The 12,735-nt window shown below is 42.0% G+C and overlaps 1 protein-coding gene across 1 annotated transcript in view; it reads left to right on the top strand.

The window, feature by feature from the left end:
• The window catches only part of ttn.2 (titin, tandem duplicate 2), a 363,393-nt gene that overhangs the window by 199,824 nt on the left and 150,834 nt on the right, over nucleotides 1-12,735 (top strand). The window contains exons 90-98 of the mRNA XM_036004140.1: nucleotides 1,768-1,865; nucleotides 1,966-2,134; nucleotides 3,199-3,468; nucleotides 4,542-4,808; nucleotides 5,523-5,801; nucleotides 8,277-8,685; nucleotides 9,784-9,908; nucleotides 10,006-10,272; nucleotides 11,462-11,731. Coding sequence (XP_035860033.1) covers nucleotides 1,768-1,865; nucleotides 1,966-2,134; nucleotides 3,199-3,468; nucleotides 4,542-4,808; nucleotides 5,523-5,801; nucleotides 8,277-8,685; nucleotides 9,784-9,908; nucleotides 10,006-10,272; nucleotides 11,462-11,731 — 2,154 coding nt within the window. The remainder of the gene's footprint in view (nucleotides 1-1,767; nucleotides 1,866-1,965; nucleotides 2,135-3,198; nucleotides 3,469-4,541; nucleotides 4,809-5,522; nucleotides 5,802-8,276; nucleotides 8,686-9,783; nucleotides 9,909-10,005; nucleotides 10,273-11,461; nucleotides 11,732-12,735) is intronic.

Raw genomic sequence — 12,735 nt, 5'->3', positions numbered from 1 at the left:
GAACATTTTCTGAATCGTGCACCCCTAGCAAAAATCCTCTTTGCGTTGGGTGTGAACACAGCGTAAGATATCCTGATGATCAATGACAATGAAGTACAAGTACAACGTCTTTATCGAGAGTATTCTCTCCTACTGTATTGTATGCTGGTATGGACATTCAAAAATTACCCATAGCAACAAATTGGGGAAGAATGTTAAAAGCTGTGGAAAAATCATTGGTAAGTAAGTAAGTAGAGTTTATTTATATAGCACATTTCACATATAAAAAATCACAAAGTGCTTCACAATAGTACAACAGTACAACAAATTAAAATACAAGAAAATTAAATACAAATATAAAACATAATAAACAACCTTAAGAAACCCTTGAAGAGCAGAGTCTTCAGTTGCTTTTTAAAAGATTCAACAGAATTCACACAACGCAGAAAGGGAGGCAAGACATCCCACAGCCTAGACGCCACTGCCTGGAAAGATCGATCCCCTCTAGTTTTAAAATGAGTGTGAGGAACCACTAATAGCCTCTGAGCTAATGACCTCAGACCCCGGGTGGGAGTGTGAAGCTGAATGAAGTCAGATATGTAGGTAGAAACTTGACCGTGCAGGGCTCTAAAAGTAAGAACCAGGATTTTAAATTGAGTTCTATACTGGACTGGTGACCAGTGAAGTGCTGCTAAAACAGGCGTGATGTGTGCTCTTTTGTTAAAAGCCTTGCAGAGTTCTGAACAGCCTAAGCAACAGGTAGACCTGTACCAACTATATCTCCAGATTGGCACAGAAGGCAGACAAGGTCTGCATGGATCCAACCCATCCACTGTCAGTGGAGTTTGAGCCGCTCCCTTCTGGTCGTAGATATAGATATCCTAACGGCAGAACCAACCGAGCAAAAAACTCATTCATTCCCATGGCGATAACCCAATTAAATAAGATGTAGGGAGGGGTATGACTGAAGGAATAGATGTGAAGTAACGTGCAGTAGTTTTATTTATTTATGACATTGTGCAATATACTCTTACTGTATTCTATTTATTAATGTGTGTATGTTATGCTTTAGATCAAGGGGGTCAAACTCAGTTTCCCAGAAGGCCACACTGGAAAATGAGAATCACATCGAGGGCCAGACATGTAGAGATTATTGACGTGTTTATTTAAGAGAAAAAGTCAAATATTTTGACTGTATGTAGTATAGTCTTCTCACTTCCATTTTGTGCCTCATAAAGCCCCAAAAAAGTTTGGCAAAAAAGTTCCTCAGCCAACGACAAATACGTTGAAAAAAGCGCCAAAAGAAAGCATCAAAATTGTCTGAAAAAGTGACAAAAACATCAGAAAGTGACAAACACTTCCGAAAACGTGGTAAAACATTGAGTAAAGCGTCAAAACCGTTAAAACAAAGTCCTTAAAGCATTTTTTAAAAAGTGCATAAACCACCGGAAAAGGCATCAGAAATGCAAAAACTTTGGAAAAACAAGGTGGGCCTAAATTTATTGTGAACCGAAATTGAAATGCGGGCCGGATCAAAACCTGCGAGGGGCCGGATTTGGCCCTCGGGCCTTGAGTTTGACACCCCTGCTTTAGATAAATAGTGCTGTAGATGTCCGGGTCAATGTTTGTGTTGTGGATTATGTGTCAATATATGCCTGTACTGTACAACAAAGTGTCTCTCCTTTCTGAAAGGCTAACGTGTGTGTGTGTGTGTGTGTGTGTGTGTGTGTGTGTGTGTGTGTGTGTGTGTGTGTGTGTGTGTGTGTGTGTGTGTGTGTGTGTCCACAGCTCCACATGTCGAGTTCACGAAGCCGCTCCATGATGTCGAGGTCAAAGAGAAGGAATCCGCCAGGTTTGAATGCCAAGTTTCCAGAGAGGACGTCAAAGTGAGCATCCGTTTTGTCCGGATAAACTTCAAATTTATAGTGACCGTTTCCCTTTCTTAAACCTCTCTGACATCTTCTCTGTCTGCCTGGCGTCTCGCAGGTCCGCTGGTTTAAAGATGGAAGTGAAATCAGAAAGGGGAAGAAGTATGAAATTATCGCTCAGGGTCGCCAACACATCCTCATCGTCCACAAGTCTGTGTTCGACGACGAGGCGGAATACGAATGTGACGCCAAGACCTCCAAATCCTCCGGCATGCTCACTGTCGTCGGTAAGAAAACCAGAACATCAGGAGCCTGTTCTTCATACGTTTACAACTCACTTAGCTTTATTTTATTGTTGATATTTGGCAGAGGTGGAATGTAACTTAGTACATTTACACCAGTACTGTGGTAAAGAAACGCTGTTATGTCATAAACAGAAAGCCAAATAAGTGCTGTATATGGTTTTACTTAAAGTGCTCATATTATGCTTTTTGGCTTTTCCCTTTCCTTTATTCTGTTATATATCTTTTTAGGTTAACAAAGTGAAAATGTCCAAAGTCCACACCAAAGGGACTCACCATCTCCAACAGAAAACACTGTTCACAAACTGCTCCAAACAGCTCTACTGTAGTCCAGCCTTTACTTCAGAGACAAACGTGGTCACTTTGGAACACACGTTATAATGCTCACCTAGCTGCTAGCATGACACGCCCTCATACTCTGCTTCTGACTGGCTAGTAGTCCTTACCTAGGTACTGTCAGGGCATGCCCTCATACTCTGCTTCTGACTGGCTAGTAGTCCTTACCTAGGTACTGTCAGGGCACGCCCTCATACTCTGCTTCTGACTGGCTAGTAGTCCTTACCTAGGTACTGTCAGGGCCCTCATACTCTGCTTCTGACTGGCTAGTAGTCCTTACCTAGGTACTGTCAGGGCACGCCCTCATACTCTGCTTCTGACTGGCTAGTAGTCCTTACCTAGGTACTGAGCATGTGCGACTGCCAACAAAGATGTTACAGCAGTGAGAGGTCTCACTCTGTAGCTAAAACAGAGACCTGAACACAGGGTGAAAAGAGGAGCTGCAGCAATGTGCAGTACAACTAAAATATGGTGTTTTTTGATAATTAAACCACATAAACCTATTCTGATATAACCTCTAAATACTATTATGAACCTGAAAATGAGCATAATATGAACACTTTAAGTAACATTTCCACTGCAGGACTTTAACAGCTATTTTTACAGTGTGGTATTAGTACTTTTACTGCAGTAAAGGATCTGAATACTTCCTCCACTGCTGGTCACAGAGGTTTGAGTTGAGATGTGATGTTTCTTGGCTCCGTGTGTTGCAGAGGAGGAGGCGAGGTTCAGCAAGAACCTGTCCAACGTGGAGGGAACGGAGACGGACAGCGTGAAGCTGATCTGCGAGATCTCCAAACCCAGCGCCGACGTGACCTGGTACCGCGGCGACGAGGAGCTGCCCGAGGGCGGCCGCTACGAGCAGATCGTGGACGGGAAGAGGAGGATCCTCCTCATCCAGGACCTGAAGATGGCCGACGCCGGAGAGTACAACTGCAGGCTGAGTCCCAGCATCAAAACCTCCGGGAACCTCAAGATTAACGGTGAGGGAAGAGGGAAACTAAAGATGTTGGCTGTAGGGCTGCACGATATGAGGAAAAGATCGGAGTGTCTTCGGCGATGTGTTTACTGCACCAGTTGGTATCGCCATGACGATAAAAAAGACGATATATTGTACTGCCCTATTGGCTGCTGATTCAGTTTCTGATTATTCCTGATCGTGCTCTGAAGCTTCTCGTAATAACAGACACACACGCACACACACACAGACACACGCACACACACACAGACACACACACACACACACAGACACACACACACACAGACACACACACACAGACACACGCACACACACACAGAGACACTCACACACACACAGACACACAGACACACACACACAGACAGACAGACACTCACACACACAGACAGACACACACACACACACAGACAGACAGACAGACACACACACTCACACACACACACACACACACACAGACAGACACACACACACACACACACACACACACACGCATGCACACGCAGAGACACTCACACACACACACAGACAGAGACACACACACACACACACACACACAGACAGAGACACACAGACACACAGACACACAGACACACACACACACACAGAGACACACAGACAGACACACACACACACACACACACGCACGCATGCACACACACATGCAGAGACACTCACACACACACACACACAGACAGACACACATACACACACACACACACACACACACAGAGACACACACACACACACACACACACAGACAGACACACACACACACACACACACACACACACACAGACACACACAGAGACACACACACATTGATACACACACACACACGCACACACACACACACACACTTAGACCCACACACACAGACACACACAGAGACACACACACACAGAGACACACACACACACACACACACATGTTGGAGTAGGACAGCACTGTTTTAAAGTCCTTCTGTACGTTGCTCCGTACTTTATTCTGTACATTACTCGTTTAATATTCTATATTTCATTCTGTATATTACTCCGTACGTTACTCTTACTTACGTTGGATTCCCTCGCGGTGTCCCAGAGCTGGCTGCAGAGTTCATCTCGCGGCCCCAGAGCCAGGAGGCGGTGGAGGGCGAGAAGGCGGAGTTCACTTGCTCCGTCTCCAAGGAAACCTACGATGTGAAATGGATGAGAGGCGACGTGGAGCTGCAGGCGGGAGACAAGTACCAGATGGTCAGCGACGGGAAGAGGCGAACGCTGGTCATCAGGACCTGCGAGCTCCGAGACGAGGGAGCGTACACGGTGATGATCGGAGCCACCAGAGCCAGCGCCGACCTCACCGTGCTCGGTAAGCCCCGCCTACAGGGAGTCAGATACTTACAACACCTAAATGTTATCTTACCTGCAACACACCACACCGTGGGAGCGTGCCTATGTTCCCACATTTCTAAGATTTTTTCCAACATTAGGCCGTATGTTCTCCCAATTTGGTAGCCAATTACACCCAACCTATTACCTATATCCATTAGCAAGGGACTACAGATGGAATGTAGCTTTTAGCTGAATCTGGTAACTTACCCTAACCCCTAACCCTGGGAACATAGGACTGTGAGAACATAGGGCTGTGGGAACATAGGACTGTGGGAACATATGGCTGTGGGAACATAGTGCTGTGGGAACATAGGGCTGTGGGAACATAGGACTGTGAGAACATATGGCTGTGGGAACATAGGGCTGTGGGAACATAGTGCTGTGGGAACATAGGGCTGTGGGAACATAGGACTGTGAGAACATATGGCTGTGGGAACATAGGGCTGTGGGAACATAGGGCTGTGGGAACATAGGGCTGTGGGATGCACAACAATGTCCCTCTGGAAAAATAAAGTTTTATCTCATCTTATTAAGAAAAATATCAGCTCTCTATATCTAATTACCAAATAAATAAAAAGATAAGTGTTTTAATGTCGTCACATTCTAGCTGAAGTTTAGTTTTTTTGACTTGAACGCTGTGTGAGTAAAGTGTTCCCGCTCAGCAGTGCTTGTGCCGTTCTGTATCCTGCAGAGAAACTGAAGGTGATCACGCCGCTGAAGGACACGGAGGCCAAAGAAGGACAGGAAGTGGTCCTGAACTGCGAGGTGAACACAGAGGGAGCCAAGGCCAAGTGGCTGAAGAACGAGGAGACCATATTCGAGAGCAGCAAGTATGTGATGGTCCAGAGAGACAACGTGTTCTCTCTGAGGATCAAAGACGCCCAGAAGGGAGACGAGTCCAACTACAGCATCAACCTGACCAATCAGAGAGGAGAGCAGGCCAAGAGCTCCTGCAAACTCGCCGTCAAAGGTCAGTGGTGCACGCCGACACGTCCAGGTCAACGGGAACAGACTTAACGTACAATAAATAAGAACATAGAGAAACTGCAGGGAACAGGGTTGGGGTGTATTTGTTTTTGTTTGGCAGTTGAGTTCAAATATCAACAATCCTTGCGCAGCATCGCTCACTGCACCTTTAAGTAAGTAAGTCCTATGAGAAAGATTACGTTGTGTGCTTGGACACTATGTCAGTATATTGAGATTCTGAGTCAATATTTTAAATTTTCTCATTAATTTGAGATTCTTAGTTTATATTCTGAGATATAAAGTCAATATATTGAGATACTAAGTCAATATTTTGAGATACTAAGTCAATATATTGAGATACTAAGTCAATATATTGAGATACTAAGTCAATATGTTGAGATACTAAGTCAATATTTTGAGATACTAAGTCAATATGTTGAGATACTAAGTCAATATGTTGAGATACTAAGTCAATATGTTGAGATACTAAGTCAATATTTTGAGATACTAAGTCATATATTGAGATACTAAGTCATATTTTGAGATACTAAGTCAATATGTTGAGATACTAAGTCAATATGTTGAGATACTAAGTCAATATATTGAGATACTAAGTCAATATTTTGAGATACTAAGTCAATATGTTGAGATACTAAGTCAATATGTTGAGATACTAAGTCAATATTTTGAGATACTAAGTCAATATTTTGAGATACTAAGTCAATATGTTGAGATACTAAGTCAATATGTTGAGATACTAAGTCAATATTTTGAGATACTAAGTCAATATATTGAGATACTAAGTCAATATGTTTAGATACTAAGTCAATATGTTGAGATACTAAGTCAATATTTTGAGATACTAAGTCAATATATTGAGATACTAAGTCAATATGTTGAGATACTAAGTCAATATATTGAGATACTAAGTCAATATATTGAGATACTAAGTCAATATGTTGAGATACTAAGTCAATATTTTAAATTTTATCATTACTTTGAGATTCTTAGTTTATATTCTGAGATATAAAGTCAACATATTGAGATACTAAGTCAATATTTTGAGATACTAAGTCAATATATTGAGATACTAAGTCAATATGTTGAGATACTAAGTCAATATGTTGAGATACTAAGTCAATATTTTGAGATACTAAGTCAATATTTTGAGATACTAAGTCAATATGTTGAGATACTAAGTCAATATTTTGAGATACTAAGTCAATATGTTGAGATACTAAGTCAATATGTTGAGATACTAAGTCAATATTTTAAAGTTTATCATTACTTTGAGATTCTTAGTTTATATTTTGAGATATTTAGTCAATATATTGAGATACTAAGTCAATATGTTGAGATACTAAGTCAATATTTTAAATCTTATCATTACTTTGAGATTCTTAGTTTATATTCTGAGATATAAAGTCAATATATTGAGATACTAAGTCAATATTTTGAGATACTAAGTCAATATATTGAGATACTAAGTCAATATATTGAGATACTAAGTCAATATTTTGAGATACTAAGTCAATATGTTGAGATACTAAGTCAATATGTTGAGATACTAAGTCAATATGTTGAGATACTAAGTCAATATATTGAGATACTAAGTCAATATGTTGAGATACTAAGTCAATATTTTGAGATACTAAGTCAATATGTTGAGATACTAAGTCAATATGTTGAGATACTAAGTCAATATGTTGAGATACTAAGTCAATATGTTGAGATACTAAGTCAATATTTTGAGATACTAAGTCAATATGTTGAGATACTAAGTCAATATTGAGATACTAAGTCAATATGTTGAGATACTAAGTCAATATGTTGAGATACTAAGTCAATATTTTGAGATACTAAGTCAATATGTTGAGATACTAAGTCAATATGTTGAGATACTAAGTCAATATTTTAAAGTTTATCATTACTTTGAGATTCTTAGTTTATATTTTGAGATATTTAGTCAATATATTGAGATACTAAGTCAATATTGTGAGATATTAAGTCAATATATTGAGATACTAAGTCAATATTTTGAGATACTAAGTCAATATTTTAAAGTTTATCATTACTTTGAGATTCTTAGTATATATTCTGAGATACTTAGTCAATATTTTGAGATATTAAGTCAATATTTTGAGATTCTGAGTCAATATTTTAAATTTTCTCATTACTTTGAGATTCTTGATTATATTCTGAGATATTTAGTCAATATATTGAGATACTGAGTCAATATTATGAGATATAAAGTCAATATACGTATTGAGATTCTAAGTCAATATTTTAAAGTTTATCATTACTTTGAGATTCTTGGATTATATTCTGAGATACTAAGTCAATATATTGAGATACTCAATACATTATATATATTGATATACCCAGAGTATAAAAAAAGAAAGACTTACACCCAGCTGATGCGACCCAGTGCATGCCTCTATTAAAAGTATTGACATTTGGGATGTTCTGTGTTGTTCAGAGGAGAGTTTGAGGATCGTGGTTCCTCTGGAAGACATCGACACCCAGGAGAAGAAGACGGTCAGCTTCTCCTGTAAGGTCAACCGGCCCAACGCCACGCTGAAGTGGACGAAGGCCGGCCAGGAGATCGTCTTCAGCAAACGCATCGTCTACCGAGTGGACAAAGACAAGCACACGCTGACCATCAAGGACTGCACGCTGGCGGACGAGGGCGAGTACACAGCCATGGCCGGGGACAACAAGTCAGCGGCCGAGCTGATCATCAGCGAGGCGCCCACTGACTTCAGCGCGCACCTCAAGGACCAGACCATCACCGAGTTTGAGGACGCCGTGTTCACGTGCAAGCTCACCAAAGAGAAAGCAGACGCCAAGTGGTACAGAAACGGACGCGAGATCAGAGAAGGACCGAGGTACGTCTTTCCGAAACTCTGATTGGTGGACCAAACTATCCAAACACTCAGAACTTTATTTGTGTTTTATAGCCAGACAACCAAAGTCACTCTGTCGTCTCCAACTTTATCTAACTTTATCTAAACTTAAACTTAAGTTTACTATCTCTTCTTTATCCAAACTTAAACTTAAGTTTACTATCTCTTCTTTATCCGAACTTAAACTTAAGTTTACTATCTCTTCTTTATCCAAACTTAAACTTAAGTTTATCTAAACTTTATCTAAACTTAAACTTAAGTTTACTGTCTCTTCTTTATCCGAACTTAAACTTAAGTTTACTATCTCTTCTTTATCCGAACTTAAACTTAAGTTTATCTAAACTTTATCCAAACTTAAATTTAAAGGTGCTGTAGGTAGGATTGTGAAGATCCAGGACTTAGCCAAAGAATTTGAACATCGACAACTTCTCAGTCCCTCCCCTCTTTTTGCTAAAGCCCAAACGGTCTCCTAAGCCCCTCTCCCCACAGGGGAGAATGAATGCGTGTGCCTGAGCAGTGATTGTCACGCAGTTAGACACTCCCCCTGGCCCTGATTGGTGCATCTGAACAGTTAGACACTCCCCCTGGCCCTGATTGGTGCATCTGAACAGTTAGACACTCCCCCTGGCCCTAATTGGTGCATCTGAACAGGGAGCGGTGAATTTTTCCAAATCTCTCTCCAGGCTGTAGGTGGAGCCAGAGGAGCTGGATAATTTTTCAATGACCTGCTTCATGTAGTTCTACTGGAACATAGGGTCAGTTTCAGCAAATATGACAGAAAGTTAGTTTCATAAGGCTTACCTACTGCACCTTTAAGTTTATTATCTCAACTTTATCTCAACCTAAACTTAAGGAAGTTTATAATCTAAGCATGGTCCAAATCTAACCTTAAGTTTGCCTTCCAGGTCTTCCGTAGTTTTGCGTCTTTGATTAGCTCTCTGTTGTTATATTGACCTCAGGATATCCTGTTTTTGCCTTGCTTTGTCTGGTAAATCACTCTGTAAAATTATTATGCTAACGTTAGAGCTGAGCTTAGGCTTTATCATCAACTCAAAGCTCCCTTCCTGTTTGTTTTCCCAGATACAAATTTGAGAAACAGGGAAAGATGTGCACCTTGCGTATCAAGGAGTGCAGACCGGATGATGAGTGTGAATACGCCTGCGGTGTGGAGGACAAGAGATCCAGAGCCAGGCTCTTCGTGGAAGGTGAGCTTCTGCACATTCTGCTCACCACTTTTTTCTCTTCAGTATAAGCCACTTCCTGTTGTAACTGACATCCTTGTGAACCTCTTCCTGCCCGCAGAGACACCGGTGGAGATCGTCAGACCGCCACAGGACGTGTTCGAACCTCCAGGCTCGGACGTGGTGTTCGAGGTGGAGCTCAACAAGGACAGAGTGGAAGTGAAGTGGTTGAGGAACAACATGACAGTCGTGCAGGGAGACAAATACCAGATGATGAGCGAGGGTAAAATCCACAGACTGCAGGTCTGTGAGATCCGCCCGCGAGATCAGGGAGAGTACAGACTCATGGTCAAAGACAAAGACGCCAAGGCCAAGCTGGAGCTGGCAGGTAAGAGCGTCAAAACACCAAGATTTTGGAAGGGTAACTTCAACTTGGACCATATTGTCCGATGCTTTGGTAACTAATGTGAACATAATCTTTGAAATTGGTCCAGTATTGAGCTGGAACGCTGTAACCAGCAGCTGTGAACTGGGCTGTAATGTAACCCTACAGGACAGATGTTCAGCATCAGTCAGCGTCCACTAAAAGTTCTGTTGTTGCTGCTGACAGACTCAGATTATTATTCTAAGTGTCTGACAACATTATGGGATGGATCCCTACAGAGATAGACCTTTTAGTTAAAGAGTAAGATTATTTTAGTTTAACATGAAACAGCCCCGAAATCACCATCACCAAACTACACCAGACTCCATGTAAATAATCAGTACTTTTAGCGTGTATAGAGCCAGCATATCTCCACCAGACTCCATGTAAATAATCAGGACTTTTAGCATGTATAGAGCCAGCATATCTCCACCAGACTCCATGTAAATAATCAGGACTTTTAACGTGTATAGAGCCAGCATATTTCCACCAGACTCCATGTAAATAATCAGGACTTTTAGCGTGTATAGAGCCAGCATATTTCCACCAGACTCCATGTAAATAATCAGGACTTTTAGCATGTATAGAGCCAGCATATTTCCACCAGACTCCATGTAAATAATCAGGACTTTTAGCATGTATAGAGCCAGCATATTTCCACCAGACTCCATGTAAATAATCAGGACTTTTAGCGTGTATAGAGCGAGCATATCTCCACCAGACTCCATGTAAATAATCAGGACTTTTAGTGTGTATAGAGCAGCATATTTCCACATGTAAATGGGTGAATTAAGGGTTTATTTCAACGAAACCAGAGTGGTGATTGTTGGAACAGTGGAAAGATGAACCAAGACGGCTTTTGGTAGTTTGATTTAGTTTCTGTCCACTTTGAATGAAGTGTGTTTTACAATGATAGTCCTGATTATTTACATGGAGTCTGGTGTAGTTTGGTGATGGTGATTTCAGCTTGGTTCTTCAGTTTCAAAGACTGTTTTTCAGTCACTTTGATACAAAAACGTGGGAAAATACGGTCCAGGTTAAAGTCACCCTTTAAGCATTGATTAATACATGATTGTAGATACATACACAGGAATCCAGCGTTGGGGTGTTTCCAGTGTAGCCTCTCTGACTCTGTCTCCTCTCCGTCCTCCAGCTGTGCCTCAGATAAAGACCACAGATCAGAGCTACGTCACGGACGCCAGGAAGCCCATCGTCATGGCCGTCCCGTACAGCGCCTACCCGCAGGCCGAGGCCGACTGGCTGTACAACAATCTGAGTCTGCCTAAAGACAACATCTACACATCGGCCGACCGCACCGAGTACCGGCTGAAGGACCCGCTGAAGGCCGACGAGGGCCGCTACAAGGTCGTAATCAAGAACAAACACGGACAGGGAGAAGCCTTCATCAACCTGGAGGTCATCGGTCAGTTCTCCCAAAAACTACCATGCTGCTTTCATACAAACTAACTTAGGGCCCTATCTTTCACCCGGTGCAGCGCAAAGCCTGACACAACTGTCTTTGCTAGTTTAAGGCCGACGCAATTGTCAGTTTCCCGTCCAGCGCCCACGTCGTTTAAACAGCAAATGCACCTGAACCCATCTGTGGCCCTGTGTGACCTGTGTGACCAGGGAGGTGTGTTCAGGTGCATTCTGGGCGTGCTGGTCTTACAGGGAGGTGTGTTCAGGTGCATTCTGGGTGTGCTGGTCTTACAGGGAGGTGTGTTCAGGTGCATTCTGGGTGTATTGCTATCTTGAGGCAGCGGGAAGTGATGGCACCATTGACCAACTAAAACCTGGTCTAAAGTCAATAACGCAGCATTTCATTGTTATTTTAACAGAGCATTAGTAAAATGCTCCTAGGCTCGTGCACAGCGTGCACACTATGCTAGTTACACACACAGGGACGCACAGCAACACACACACATGCAGAAGATTACAAATAAAAATATTACGGTGCAAATCCTCCATCATAATAGCAATGCTCCAAGGTCCAAACACGCCTGGCTTTTAAAGGGAATGGGAGATGATCTCTGATTGGTTGATTGCATGTTACGCCCAAAACACCCCTCTGATTAATGAAGACACTAAGTACAACCCTTTAGAACCATGAGCCCGGCGCACAGACCCTTGTTTACGCCGTCAAACTAGCAAAAGTGGATTTGGACACGCCCTAAACACACCTGCACCAGGCGCTTCACGCCGTGCGCTCAGATCGTTAAAATAGGACCCTAACTCTTTGGTTATGACATGTACGATACATGAACATATTCAGAATTTCTAAAATAAACATCTACCAGTTCAGGGTTCAACGATAAGGGTTGCCCGATGGCCCGGGTGCAACTAAAACACCCTGTCGGGCAAGTAAATAAAACAAGCCAGTTGCCAGTTTGGGCGTCACGGTATCATAAATTACGTTGATTGTTCTCA

Source organism: Sander lucioperca, chromosome 8 (genome assembly GCF_008315115.2).
Source record: "Sander lucioperca isolate FBNREF2018 chromosome 8, SLUC_FBN_1.2, whole genome shotgun sequence".
Taxonomy (NCBI): Eukaryota; Metazoa; Chordata; class Actinopteri; order Perciformes; family Percidae; genus Sander; species Sander lucioperca.
Note: the sequence above shows the minus strand (reverse complement) of the source record. Positions and strands in the feature narration are given on the sequence as shown.